Consider the following 15,282-nt stretch of genomic DNA (forward strand, 5'->3'; position numbering starts at 1 on the left):
ATGAGCGGTATTGGGCGGTATGTCGATGAATTTCGGCCCCATAGAAACTTACAGCATAGAAGGAGGCCATTTGTCCCATCATGCTTGTGCTGGCTCTTTGAAAGAGCAGTCATGCTTTGTCCCACATTCCCGTTTTTTGTCCGTAACCCAGTAAGTTCCTCATCCTCCAGTACCTGTCCAACTCCCTTTTTAAAATGATTGATGGGATCAGCTACCATCACCTTTTCAAGTAGCGTGTTCCAGATCCCAACAACTGAGTGAAAAATAATTCTTCTTGTCTCCCCTCTTGATCTTTATCCGATGATTTTGAAGCTGTGACCTCACCTCAAAGAGAACAGACTTAACTTTTCCAACCTCTCCTCACAACTGAAGACCCTCATCCCTGGTAACATCCTGGTCATTTTTAACATTTATATATGTGATGTGGGATCACTGTCAAGGTCAGCATCTATTGCCCATCCCTAATTGCCCTTGAGAAGCCACCACCGTAAACTGCTGCCATCCATAGGGTAAGTGACTTTGTCATAGTGGTTTGGTACAACTGAGGGCAGTTAAGAGTCAACCACATTGCTGCGGGTCTGGAGTCGCGTATAGGCCAGACCAGGTGAGAATGGCAAGTTTCCTTCCCGAGAGGGGCATTAGTGATCCAGATGGGACGACAATCCGATGTTTTCATGATCACCATTACTGATACTAGCTTTTATATTCCAGATTTATTTAATTAAATTCCCCAACTCCCGTGATGGGATTTGAACTCGCGTCTCCGGATCATTAGTGCGGGCCACTGGATTACTAGTCCAGTGACGTAACCACAATGCTACTGTACCCTTTCTAAAATCTTTACATCTTTCCTGAAGTGTTGGTGCCCAGAATTGTCCACAATACTCCAGCTGAGGCCTAACCAGTGATTTATAAAGTTCCAGCATGCTCTCTTTGCTTTTATATTCTATTCCTCTATTTATAAACACAAGTAACCCATATGCTTTTTAACAACCTTATTAACTTGGTCTGCCCCTTTTAAGGATTTGTGTATATGGACACCAAGGTCACTCTGCTCATCTTCATTTACTGGGCCCGATTTGGTGAAGGCCTCCGCCCGCCGAAGTGCTGCCCAAAGGACCGCCGATGGCTGCCGAGGTACCTGCCGGTACTTTGGGCAGGGTTTTCATCAAAAAGGTCCTTCAATGGGCAGCGGGCGGCAAATGAGGGACTTATGCTTCCAATCTGGATGGCAGCCGGCGGGAGCTCCCAATCACGGTGGCAAAGATGTCGCTGAGGATGGAGTCGGGCCAACGGAGGGTCGAAGACCGGCAAAGAAAAAGCATTAAAAAAAAATTTTCAAAAAAAACATTGGAACACCGTCAGGGGACCCCATACCAGTAAGTCCCTGTAAAGAAAAAATTTAAAAAACGTTTACTCACCTTTTTTTTCAGCTCTTCATACCTACCGTCGGGGACAGACCAGCCTCCTCGCTGTGGTCCACCCCCGTTCTGGCGCCGACTCCCGCCCGCACCAATCTGGCATCTCGGCGGGCGGGAGTCCACTTATGCCACTTGGCCGTCCGCTGATGTCAGCGGGTGGTTCCAGCGACTCTCCCCTCCCGCCCGCTTCAGACCAGATCGAAACTGGCATTGAGCGGAACACGAGGAGGAACACGTTGGCGGCATTCAGCGGCAGTGGGCGGTGAGTGCATCAATTTTGCGCCCACAGTCTTTCCATATTATTCCTCCTGAAGTGCATCACCTCACACTTCTCCACATTGAACTTTAACTGCCGTGCTTCTGCCCATTTCACCATCCTGAAGCCTATAACTATCCTCATCGTGACCTACTACTTTGTTTCCCTTTCCTGTTCCTGAAAGCTGCATAGGGACCCAAGGATATTGCTCACCCTACTGATTGCTTATGCTAGTGGCTATTAATCATGTGTGAGACTTAACAGTGATGGTCTGCGGGCAATTCTTCTGTATTGGCATTGGAACAGCACATCCAATCCCAATCCAGTCCTCAACCAATTCTCCCGCCTACTTTCAGCAGGATAATGAGCAAGAGTGATGGCCAATTTTCCCTTCCCCAACTGAAGGGTCTTGAATCTAAATCCATTACCACTGCCCAGTTGAAATCACCTAACGTAGCACATACTGAACCCGACCTGGAAACTTGCCTAGCTCAGCTACTCACTTTGCTTCGATGGGATGAAAATTCCAAGGAAAAATCCCTGAAAAATTAATGAAAAAAAACATATTGTTCCCAATTAAGTGCAGGGAATGGTATGAATGTAACCTACTAAATTCACTGTAAAAAGGTGTAACCCATTGATTTTCTTTTCTGTTTTTGAAGGTACATGGCCATTATACATCCTTTACAGCCAAGGCTGTCAGCAACCACAACTAAAGTCATCATTGCAAGTATCTGGAGCCTGGCTGTTATTCTTGCGTTCCCTCAGTGCTATTACTCAGAAATCAAGCAGCAGCCAGGGCGCGTTCTCTGCCTTCTGAACTGGCCAGGCGATTTCATGTAAGTGCAAGCTGACTTTGCATGAGTGTTTACTGTAAGCAAAGCAATGCTACATATCCTTTGCGGGGGTGGGAGATCGGAGGGTGGGGCTTGTGGTTGGGAGATTAGAGGCTGGCGTGTGGGGTGGAGTGAGATCGGGGGGGCGGGGGTGGAGAGGTTGGGTGAGAGATCAGTTGCGGGGGCGGGGGAGGTGGAGATCATAGGCCTGTGTGTGTCAATATGGGGGGCGGGGGCGGGAAATCGAAGGCCTCTGTGTGTCGGTATCGGGGGGGGGGGGGCGCTGGAGATCGGTGGCCTGGTGGGGAAGATTGGGGCAGGGAGGGGAGAGCGGAAGGTTAGGGGTTGTCTGATCGCGGGGGTTGGTGAAGCATGTAAACTAGATCCACCAAGTAAGTGGAAAAGCACTTAACCTCCTGGATCCAGCAGTCCTTTCCTCCCTTTAGCCGCCGGGTTGCCAGAGACTCGGGGAAAACCGGCCAGCCAGGGTTAAATTTGAAATGGTGCATAATATGAAGCGCGCAGCCTCATTATAATATTTAAATTGCCAGACCCCCCACCCCACTCCTCCTGGGAACGTTTTTAAAATGTATTTGTTCACAGAATGTGGGCGTCGTTGGCAAGGCTGGCATTTATTGCCCATTCCAAATTGTCCACTCCACTGGTGGTGGGGAGCCACAGTCCTTGTGGCAAAGGTACTCCCACAGTGCTGACTATGTTGTAGTGGTTTTGGTACAACTGAGTGGTTTGCTCCGCCATTTCACAGGACAGTTAAGAGTCAACCACATTGCTGTAGGTCACAGAGAAGTCAGACCGGGAAAGGACGGCAGATTTCCTTCCTTAAAGGACATTTGTGAGCGAGTTGGGTTTTTCCGACAATCCAGTAGTTTCATGGTCACCATCACTGATTCTAGCTTTTTTTAAATTTAAGTTCTCCCAGCTGCCGTGGTGGGATTTGAACTTATGTCTTGGGATTATTAGTCCAAGACTCTGGATTTCTAGTCCAGTAACATAACCACTATGCTACCATAACCGAGTTGGTTGCCTGCCCTCTGTCCTGCCTCCATTAAAACCGAAAGCAGGCGTGTTGGGGTTGGGATTCAGAATTTTAACACTTTAACCTCCCACCCATCTGTTTTTTGGAGGTGAAATTTCCCCCCAATGGCTGACAAGTTGGATCTCTCACTGATACTGGGTGATACAGGCCTCATGGATTAAATATTCTAAGATTACACACCTCATTGAGTTGTGGGTGGGTACCAGGATTGAGTGGGCACAAGCTGTGGTGGGGGAGGGGTGGTTTGGGGTGGAACAGCCATAGGGGAAATGTATTTATACAATGATGGCTCCCAATGTAATCTTGCATCTCCCATGATATTCACACTGACATTTTTAATCTGTGTGGAATTTTTCCTAGACGTTTCTGTTCCCATTAATAACTGTCTGCTGAGTGCCCGCAAATGTGCACGGGGGCTAAATTGGGCCTTTTAGTGCCTACTTTTTAACTACACGGCCACATGAGGATTGAAAATGGGATCCGAGATACGGTTGTACACTTCTGATAGGAGGTGCGCATGTCGCCATCTTGGCAAAGGGGTGTGTGCACCTCAGGAGTGCCATCAGCATGCAGAGCAGCGGGATGGTGACGTGAATGTGTGTGCAATGCTGATTTCTTGCCATGCTATCATTTTCGAACTGCACACTCCAGCCGTGCAAGATTAAGACAGGGCGTGGGCTGAACACGACATTAAACGGAATGAAGGAATTCCCACCAGCACTATTTAAACGGATCATAAACTACTTGCAACTGAGTTGCTGGATTATTTCTTCTGGCTGCTGGTGCAATTTTACGTGATTTTGGAGCTTTCCTAAACTTGGCTAAAGTTTGAATAGGCTACAGGTAATAGTCTGGATGGTGTTGAACACTTTTTTGTGGTCATTTAAAATCTTATTCTGAAAGAAGTTGCTTCTAGACGTGGATGGCCCTCTGGGAATTGAACATGAATGCAAGAATGAAGAGAGGCCACGCAGAGCAGGACAAACTGCTAGAAGAGGGAGGAGGAGGGGTTGAGCGAGAAGGGCTCTCAGCAGGAGGCCATATTTGCTGAGGATCTTCAGGGAGCAATTCTCTTACCACAACTTCAGGGACGTCTTCGCTTCACAAAAGAGCAGTTGGTGAAATCTGCCAACTGCTGCAGTTTTTATCTTTGCTAGAAGCTGTTTGGGCTGCAGTGAAAATGTTTGTGCTGAATCCAGTGGCCACCGCTTTGGGGTCAACTGGCCGACCCGACCCAAATTCAGGTCGGGGATTTTTTGGCCTGGACCCGATACCGCCCAATTCTGATGACCAGCGAAAACTTAAAAAATCTTCCGACCAATATTCAGCTGCAGAAATCAATCCCCCGCTTCACGGTGACCCCGACAGGTTTGCCTGTTGGTGCACCCTCTGAAGACTCTGTACAGCCCTTCAAGGGGAGAGCCCATTGCCGCGGCCGCCATGTAATAATTTTTGCCGGCCGACTTCCCGATCAGCTGGCAAAATAGTGCCCCCGGGTTCAGCCGGGCCACCAACGAGCAGCCTGGCACACCCCTCTTGGGTGCCAGGCCGCTGACCCGGCTGAAACCCTCCCTGGTGGCCCAGTGGCCGAAGATAAAAAATGACAGAATCTCTTCCCTTTAACGGAGGGGAGAGAGCGTGGTGACGCACACACGCTGAGACGTCACCACTATTCCACCACTAATTGACAGCGGCGGAGTCCCGGTCCAACCGATATTCAGCCACTCACATCAAGGATCCGTGCGGTAAGTACAAAGAAAAAAGTTATTGGTGTGCCAGCTTTCTTGTGCTGCTGAATTTCAGTCCCAATCTGTTTAATATTAATGTCTAGAGTTAGGGGGCTTAATTGTATTTTTCTTGCTGCTTTGCCAGCCTGTTTGTTGTCAGGGGAGGGCAAGGAAACTTGGAACTTCTCTCGCCAATAAACAAACTTGTTCACCGTGGCAGTTTCCTGGTGTATGTATGGACAGAAAATTTCCAGTAGGCAGAACATTTTCCCCCCCAGTAGCGAGGAACTGAGTATCAACATGGCTTCATCAAATGGGAAGGAACTGCTGTCAAACTCATCAGCAACCGCCTTGCAGGCCGAGGTCAAGGAAGACCACAATATCCTAAGGGTTAAGCTTACACATGGAACTATTTCTAGCCCAGATGTCCATTCCTTTTCTCGCAATGGTGCATTGAGGGAGTGTACCCCTCTGGATCAATTTAGAAAACAGCTTTCAATTCATGTGCTTTTACTCACTCTCACACACTTAGCACTGTTACAAGCCTCGCACCCTCAACTCACAGCTCACACACACTGGCGGCCACATCACCCAAATATATTGCAGGACGCTCACTGAGGCTCTTTCTTGCAGGAGAAGGTGGCGCATAACTGGAGGCAGCAGGAAAGAACTGGAGGAGGACAAGCGCGCCGACACATTTTAACCTCCATGGAGGACACAGTGCTGGCCATTATGGGAAGGGGCATCGCTGAGACCATGGCCACTGGCAGGACTGGAGGGATCAATGTTATGGGTACACCTGATCCTCCTTCTCTCTTCCCACTTCCCCCTCATTCCAAAAGCTCTTCTTACTCAAGCTGCAGATGGTGCAAGCACGCAATTATAACTTTCCCTTTACCCCTCACCACAACCCAACCCTTATCCCTTTTTCATTTCAGATAACCAAGAACTGGAATCTTCCCAGTCAGAGGAAGAAGACAGTGAATATGAAGAGACACCGTCATTCGATCTTACACTCGCAGCCACCAGATCAGAGGCGGATATTGTGCATATTTTAGAGGCTAGGAGAGAGAAATGATCTGCATATGGGGAGACACCAAGCGCCAGTGCACAGGAGCCAGGGTGGGGGGAAAGGATAGAGCAGGTGCCAGCTTGCTGGAAAGAGAGGTTGCAGAGTAATTCTGCTGTAGAGGAGTCAGCTGAGAACTTCGATGAGATACAGAAAGTTGATGTACAGAGCCAAATGCTTGGTGCATTGAAAGTCTGTGCACAACGCATGGAGGATTACAGCTCCAACTTGGCACAGGGCTTTACGCAAAGCTTGAGATCCCATCCTTTTCAATATGGAATGGGTGGTCACTTCCATCAGAACACCTGTGGAACCCAGCGTGATGCAGCGTCTGATGGCCAATGTCACAACTTCCATTTAGGTCACAAGCTTGGCTTCTCCTTCTTAAGGTGATGAATTTCAAGAACTTTATCCAGCATCTGGTTTGACTTCTCAGTTCCCACCATCTGCTGTTGGGAATCAGTGCACTGATTCTCTTAATCGCTCTCCCTTGCAAGTGCGTTTCCATGAGATCAGACACCATCCGCCTCGCGCTTCCACGAGGAAACCTTCTAGCCTCGAAGCCAGCTGGTGGGCCCGGTATTTCAGTGGTCTGGAGCCAAGTTCTGCCCTGGAACATTTGGTTTCTGGTCACAGTCTGCTGGCCAAATGTTGTTGAGGCCCATCCAGCCTCCAAAATGGACCAGGCCTCTCACCAGGATCTATCGAGCAACAGATCGAGCACTCTGCTGGCTGACTCCCCGAAGACACCAGCGGGAAAAAAATCTAACATCTTAAGTCTATAGAGCTCCTTTCACACCCTCAGGACATCCCAAAGTGCTTTACACTTCAAAAGTACTTCACTGGCAGTAGTCATTATTGTAATGTAGGAAATGCAGCAACCAATTTATACACAGCAAGGTCCCACAACCAGCAATGAGATAAATGACCAGATAATCTGTTATGATGGTGTTGGTTGAGGGATAAATGTTGGCCAGTACACTGCGGGGCCGAAATTGCCGAAAGGGGGCGCACTCACCGATCTTGAAGATTTTTCTTCGTCCCAATCCATGGGGAGGAGAGTAGAGCGAAATTCAGCTCTTTGTAATTTTTTTTTGTTCTGGGCGGTGAAGTCGGATGGCGGCGGGGCAGGAATGCATGGGGAGCGGGGTGGACGTTGGTATGTCTCATCAGCTACACTGATGCGTGGCAATGTCCCTCCCCTTCAAGGGGATGGCCACTGCGAACACTGCAGCCACGTTAATGGCACCCACTGAGCCACCAGGGAGGGTTTCGGCAGGCCAGCGGTCCGGTACCCAAAAGGGGATGCCGGGCTGCCTGTTAGCGGCCCGCCGAAACCCATGGCCACCATTGTTGGGCCGACTTCAGAGTCGGACGGTAATTAAAATAAAATGGCCGCAGCAGCAGTGCGCCCTCCCCTTTACGGACGGACGTGTTGCCCAGCCTCAGGCAGCTTCCCGCAGGGGAAACTGTCGGGGGCATCGAGTGGCGGCCGATCTGGTCCCGTGGGGCAATTTCCCATGCGGGGTGGAAAGGGGGTCGCCGGGGTGGGAACACCAGTGGGGCTGGAACGTCCCCAGCCCCCCAAAAAATGAGGGCAATGTCGCGATTGTTGGCGACTCTGCACCAACCGAGCGGTGAGTGCTTTCCGCACCGTCTCGCCTCTTTGAGGCAGTAATGGCTCCTTAAAAAAGGCCAATTTTGGCCCCCGCATCTCTTCACATACTGCCATGAGATCGTTTATGTCCACCTGAGAGAGCTGACAGGGACCTCGGTTTAATGTCTCAGCCCAAAGACTCCTCCGCTGATAGTGCAGCACTCCCCCAGTACTGTACTGAAGTGTCAGCTTAGGTTATGTGCCCAAGTGTCTGGAGTAATGTTTTAACCTCTGACCTTCTGACTTAGAGACCAGAGTGCTACCTCTGAGCCGTGGCTAGATTAGTCCTTTCCTGCACAGCAGTGGAAAACTAGCTATCTGAAAACTTTGAGTCTCTTCACAAAACATGCTTTTCCTCGGGTCGATGTTCTTCATAAATTCCTAAACTCTGACCGTGAAATGTTGGTGCTAACTCAATTCTTCACATTGACAAGTGCATGTCTCAGGATTTTGTTAAAGACTAAACTATTTTTAAACTAAACACTTTTTAAACTAAATATGTTGAATTTGCGCTGTGTGATAATATAAATAATTGAGATTTTGTTGTCAACAACACATTCTTTTTCAAAATATCACACCATAGAATTACATTGGCATCCTTTAACACTTTCACTAATATACTGCACAGATTGTTCAAGACGTGTCCTACACATTCTGGATGATACAGGATAGACTTTTTGAGATCTGATTTAATGCAATTTACCCCTGTAGTGCGTGACCCGACTGCCCAATATACACTCCTGGACGGCGAGGCTCCCCAATACAGCAGCATAGATTTGTACAATTATTCCCAAAATATCCTCTAGTCCTGTAACTGCTAATGCATATATTCAGATTTGCATTGCCAGCCTATCCCCTTGGTCATTGGCAGAAGCCTGCAGGGAAAAGGAGGGACCCGGAGGGACCCTGTTTCATGGAGTTCTCTGCCGTATAAAGGTCAGAACTTCCACCTGCCCCATTGCGTGGCAAGTAACAGGCTGGGGTCAGGGGTGACCCCCTCAGTCGGAGATCCCACCCCTGACCAGCTGAGGGGTCCTGACGTTACAGTGACAGACAGTGAGGTGGGCCCTCATAAGGAACCCTGAAGAGAAAGACATTTTTTTACATATTTCCAGGCTCAACTCCTTTTCTTGAGGGTGGTTGAGCAGAGAAGTGCCGAAGTCAGGGGATGGGGGCACAGGTAACTCTACACACTCCCTATCCCCAAAGTTATGCTTCCTTCAGCATACCCCATGCTGATGAAGTGGCCTCCTGCTGATCCAATTAATGATCGTCAGTGCTGGAAGGCACTGGTAGGGAGCACCATCCCATAGTGACATATTTAGTGATTTGTGAGGAACATAACTGCCACATAAGTAGTTTATCATACAATCCTAGAATCTTACAGCACAGAAGATTGTTATTCGACCAATCGTGCCTTTGAAAGAGCTATCCAATTAGTCCCACTCCCAGCTCGCTGCCTTAAAAAGAAACATTCTCTTTATCTCCCCCCTGGCTCTTTTAACTTAATAGTATAATATCATTCAGTGGGAGGTTAGTTTGGTGCATATGGAAGAGATACTTCAACTGCACCAACATTTGCAAATTGTTCAATTCAAAAGTGGCTAGTGAGGCAGAGACTATAACATCATTTTAAAAGGAATTGGTAAGTATTTGAAAAGGAAGAATATTAATGGATTGGAGATAGGATAGGGCAATTCCTCAAGTGGAGATCTCCAGTGGGAGACCCAGCACTGGCACGGGTACCATGAGTCAAATGGCCTCCTTCTGCGCTGCAATTCCTTTGATTCTATGAAAAAGATCCCATTTAAAGATGAGTGGGAGACGGCTTTCAATGTTTAAAGAAAGACTTGCCTTTATATAATGCCTTTCATGACCTCAGGACAGCCCAAAGCACTTTGCAGCCAATGAAGTACTTTTGAAGTGTCGTCACAGTTATAATGTAAGAAACGCAGCAGCCAATATTTGTGCCCAGCAAGGTCCCACAAACAGCAATGAGATAGCTGCCAAATAATCTGTTTTATCTGGTTTCTGACCTTCTTTCCCCACTGCCCCGCCCCGGGTTCCTGACCTTCTACCCTTGCCCAAGTTCCTCCCCCACCGCCATAGATGTGTGTTGGGTCACAGATTGTTAACCAGTTTTTTGGGTATGAAGTGAATCGTGACAGTATCGTGACTTTCGGATTTCAACCAATCTTATCATCTAGATCACATTCTTGCACTCAACCCCGCCCCCCCCCCACTTTAGACCTGGATCACGTTCTTCCGCCATCCCCTTTGTGATCTCTGTACTCTTTCTCCCCCCACCACCCCCGCCTCATGAGTTCCTGACCTCCTCTCTCCATCCCCTCCAATTCCCCCTATCTCCCTCTCTCTCTCCCCTTCCGATCTCTCCCTCTCTCCCCACCCTCCAATCTCCCCCTCTCTCTCCCTCCAATGTCCCTCTCTCTCCCCCTCCCCCTCTCCCTCCGATCCCCCTTTCCCTCCGATCTCCCCCTCTCTCTCTCCCTCCCACTGAACTCCCTCTCTCCCCCCCATCTCGCCTTCTCTCTCCCTGTCTCCCCCCTCTCCCCGTCTCAGTCTCTCTCTCCCCCGTCTCCCTCTCTCCATCTCCCTCCAATCTCTCCCTCCCTCCAATTTCTCCCTCCCTCCAATCTCCCCTCTCTCTCTCCCCATCTCTCCCCTTTTAATCCAAGCTTCTCCAGGGCCTTGATCCATGGAGCTGAACAAAGTGTGAGCCCACATTGCACTGCACTGTGGGGTACTACGTATGTGCTAACTGACCTCAGTGCCAGCATGCATGCGCAGAAGGGCACGAAAATGTTTGTGCAGGTAACCACTTTGATAAGTATTGGCCAGGACAATGGGGAGATCATAAGAACATAAGAACATAAGAAATAGGAGCAGGAGTAGGCCATTTGGCCCCTCAAGCCTGTTCTGCCATTCAATAAGATCATGGCTGATCTGATCCTGGCCTCAACTCCACTTCCCCGCCTCCACGGCTCTTAGTTGAAATAGTCCCATGGGATCTCTTGCATCTACCTTAGAAAGCAGATGGGGCCTCGGTTTAATGTCTCATCCAAAAGATGACACATGTGACAGTGTAGCACTCCCTCAGCCTGGATTATGTGCCCAAATCTCTGGAGTGGGACTTCAACCCACAACCTTCTAACTCAGTGTGAGGAGTGCTACCACTGAGCCACGGCTGGCACCTTATGCATTTCTCTTAAGTAGACTGTAATTCTCTTAGCTTCCTTAATCTCAAGTCAATCTTTCAGTGTATGTGCATCAGATAAGCACAACTGGGATGTCTTGAAGACTGTGCTAAGTTGTGAATCTTTAGCTTGTAGCAGCCTACTGTTTATTGATGGAGGGATGAAAAAGTTAGGCTGAAGGGCAGTCACAACTGCAACGTGAGAGGAGGTGGTCGATTCCACACAAATCTACTGTACGGCCTCTCAGTGGCCTTGGTTGAGTGTACTGGGCCAAGCACCATAGGGAAACATATCGTCTTTGTCATATATCCTACATGGCTACTGTTTGTACTATCACAAGGTGTGCCACCAGGGGGCACAGCTGTGGGAGACTTGTAGGTTACCTGTACAGGTGTGCCTGGCCTAATATAAAAGGCAGGCCACCAGGTGTGATCCTCGCTCTGGAGTTATCAATAAAGGACTGTCACTACAGTTCAAGTACAACACATTGCCTCGTGGAGTCATTATCAGAGCATCCAAGGACACAACAGTCTTCGTCCTAATTTCTCTTAATCAACAACTTGCACCACTTCCTCATTTATGGCTTTCAACCTTGATGGTGTCCTTCACAATGGACAGTCCCCTTCAACAATAGGAACTTTAGGGACAAGATGTGAACACCAAGCAGGAATTTATGGGTGAGACACTGTTCGAGGCTTCTCAAGGTGAGGTGTGAAGTAGCAAGGCAAAATGACTTTTGAAGAGATTTCTGGAATGCAAGGGCATTGTGACTGAGAGATTAGGCCTTGAAGTTGGAGCAGAGGAAATGGAAGACGACTAGTAATGTAGAGTCAGGGAACTGAGAATGTGGGATTGGAGATGTGTAGTGCAGATCCCTCAAATAAGGTGGATGAAGATGTGGAGGGATTTGAGGTCAGTTTGGCTGGGCACAGGCAGCCAGCGTGAGGATAGGGCTGATAAGAGTGCAGGACGGGAGAGGGTTCAGACCACAGAGCTCTGGATTAGCTGACAGTTGTGGAGGAGGTAATGTCGATGAGGTGAACATCTGAGAAATAAATAAAGAGAGTAGTTGCTATTTTCCTTTGGAGAATAGTGGAGGGATTCACAGACTGATTAACAGTCTGACAGGCTACAACGTGAATACTCCTTCCATGGCCATCCTTGTACCAGCCAATAGGGTGGTTAATCCTATACAGCATGAGGATTTGCTGGGCTCCCACAAGCCAAATAATGTTGGAGGGGGGTGTGCATGGGACACCCAATGCGAGTATCCTGCTGGATATCAACCCCGAATTCCGAGCCGGAGGCAAGCAAATGACTGTCTCCATTTGCCGGAACAGTGTGGAGCAGGGGTTCAAACCCTGCACCTTCTGCCTCTGAGGTGGGAACGCTACCACTACAACAAAAACAACTTGTATTTAAGCAGCGCCTTTAACGTGGTCAAACGTCCCAAGGGGCTTCACAGGGGTATTATGTGATAACGTTTTGACACCGAGCCGCATAAGTAGAAATTAGCGCAGGTGACCAAAAGCTTGGTCAAAGAGATGTGTTTTAAGGAACGTCTTGAAGGAAGAAAGAGAGGTAGAGAGGTGGAGAGGTTTAGGCAGGGAGCTCCAGAGCTTGGGGCCGAGGCACCAGAATGCACGGCGACCAATGGTTGCGCGATTACAGAGGGGATGCTCGGAGGGTAGAATTAGAGGAGCGCAGACATCTCGGGGGTGGGGGGGGTGGGTTATAGGGCTGGAGGAGATTACAGAAATAGGGAGGGGTGAGGCCATGGAGGGATTTGAAAATGAGGTTGAAAGTTTTGAAATCGGGCTCACTTCTAGTGAAGGAGGTGAGATGGGGGAATAACTGGCAAATGTTGGAAATATGGCAGTTTTGGCAATGGCTTGGGATTTGGGGTTTATAAAAAAAGATTCAGCACAGCTTGAACAGAACACCAAGGTTGCTTGTGAATGAAATCAGACTGAGGAGCCAGGTAGGTTAGTGGGTTAGTGCCAGAAGCACACCAATGCTGATGAGAATCAGACAACACTGAGCTGTGAGAATTTCCTGATTATCGGCTGCAATTGCTGTCCCTTTGGATACCGGTTTGTTATTATTTATTATTCGTCTTTCTCTTACAGATACCAAATCGCCGTGCTTATCCTGGTCTACCTGCTGCCATTAGTTGTGATGGCTATTACCTACACCATCGTTGGAATCACGCTGTGGGGCGGAGAGATTCCCGGTGACACATCGGAGAACTACCACGAGCAGTTCAAAGCCAAACGAAAGGTTAAAACAAAATATGTTATGAATATTCAGAAGCAATTAAAATTGGTTTTGTCTGACAGAATTTGTCACCGTTCAATGTATTGTTGAATGTCACTTGGTGTGAAATGTACCTGAAGTTGACAGCTGTGAGACAAACAATTCCACAATGGGATGGGACGTCCAAGCTTTCTGTCCGTGATGCACACTCCAGGTGCATAACATGGAGTTACAGGGCGCACATATCATTTTAAATCGATGTTCCCATTAATTTACATATAATCTCACGTTGCTGATATTAAGAATTCCTGCATCTCGCATCTGTCTGTCACACTCAAAAGTCAAGGGGGCCGAAATTGCCCCCGCCCAAAATGGGGTGCACGCACCCCGTTTCAATGGTTTTTACCGCTGCAGTGGTTGAGGTCGCCTCTTGAGCAAAATTCCGCTCTTTGCTGTTTTTTAAAATTCGGATCTGGAAGTCGCTCTTCATGGGGGCCATTATGCGGCGGTGGCAACACTAGAAGGGCGGAAATTGGGGAGGTGCAGAGTGGCCACCGCGATGACCTAATCACTGCGCCGCGTCACCACGGCTCTCCCCTTCACTTAAAGAGGAGAGTCTCTGCCATTTTTAAACTTTGGTCCACTGGGGCACCAGGGAGGGTTTCAGCCAGGCCAGCAGCATGGCACCCAAGAGGGGGCATAATTGTCGGGCCAAGCTGGCAGTCAGCTGACAAAAAAAAAAACATGGTGGCAGTGGCAGTTTATCCCTGCCTTTAAGGGAAGCCGCACTGCCATTGCAAAAGGCCTCAGCCTCACTGGACCACCGGTAAAAGCAGGTTGTGGCTCTGCCGGGTGGGCCAAACATTTTCACGGTGGAATTTCGCCATTGGGGGCGGGGAGGGGGTAGATCGACGGTGCGCACTTTGATGACACACTTAACACAGATTGGTAGCAGCGGAGTGGTAGGGGGTGAAGTAGATAACACACGAGCAGAATTTCGATAATGGCGGCCATTACATGAAAAGTCGGCGGCCATTGCTCTCCGCAGCATATTAAGAGGCCTTAAGGAAAGTGGCAATTTTGGCCCCAAGGAATTTCTTCAGAGCAACAGTCCAAACTTGGAGTCCTCTTCACTGGCGGGCTCTTGACACTTCTCCAGATATTGGGCCTTGGGCCTCACCATTCAGGTGTGAGGGAGCAAACTATAACAACACCCCTCCCCCCCCCAACTCCCCTTCCCCACGCACCAAAAATGGTCACAGCCCAATTTCTAACCCAAAGCTTTCAGCTACTTTACTGATGGCTCACATTTTTTGTTTCTTTCCCTGATAAGTAAAGCGTGAAATAAAAAAGTATTCATCGCTGGAAAATGTAATCTGAATGTTATTATCGACATTCAAAGAAATGGTGATGCAGAACAATATTGATGAGAATCCATATGGTCAGTTCAAAGAGGCAGAGCACTCCGTTTCAAGAATTCATCTTTCATGACCTATGAGTCATTTGTCTTGGTGTTTTAAGACCTAGCTTGGTTCTCGGAAACAAGCTCAGAAAATAAAACTGTCACTTAATTTGACAAAAATTAGCACTAAACTAACAGTCTCAATCAGAAGGGCCGATATGGGAAAGAAAAGATTCATGGTGTTCTTTTGAGGTTTTAGGTAACTTGTTGGTGAGAAAAGAGGGAGCGTTCCCCTCCACCTGTCCTGTTCTGTATTTGAGCTGGGAATGCTTTATTAGATTTCTAATGAATTCCAACCTTCTTCCTTCTCAAGTCTTGTGCTATTT

The 15,282-nt window shown here is 48.4% G+C and overlaps 1 protein-coding gene across 2 annotated transcripts in view; it reads left to right on the plus strand.

Annotated features, from left to right (window-relative positions):
• Positions 1-15,282, plus strand: part of LOC139280117 (neuromedin-K receptor-like) — a 148,930-nt gene that overhangs the window by 108,540 nt on the left and 25,108 nt on the right. The window contains exons 2-5 of one of the 2 annotated variants that reach the window (XM_070899749.1): positions 2,340-2,506; positions 12,051-12,057; positions 12,332-12,350; positions 13,366-13,518. In XM_070899749.1, coding sequence (XP_070755850.1) covers positions 2,340-2,506; positions 12,051-12,057; positions 12,332-12,350; positions 13,366-13,518 — 346 coding nt within the window. Of the gene's footprint in view, positions 1-2,339; positions 2,517-12,050; positions 12,058-12,331; positions 12,351-13,365; positions 13,519-15,282 lie in introns of both variants that reach the window. The other variant, XM_070899669.1, reaches the window with a different exon arrangement.

Source organism: Pristiophorus japonicus, chromosome 1 (assembly GCF_044704955.1).
Source record: "Pristiophorus japonicus isolate sPriJap1 chromosome 1, sPriJap1.hap1, whole genome shotgun sequence".
NCBI lineage: Eukaryota > Metazoa > Chordata > Chondrichthyes > Pristiophoridae > Pristiophorus > Pristiophorus japonicus.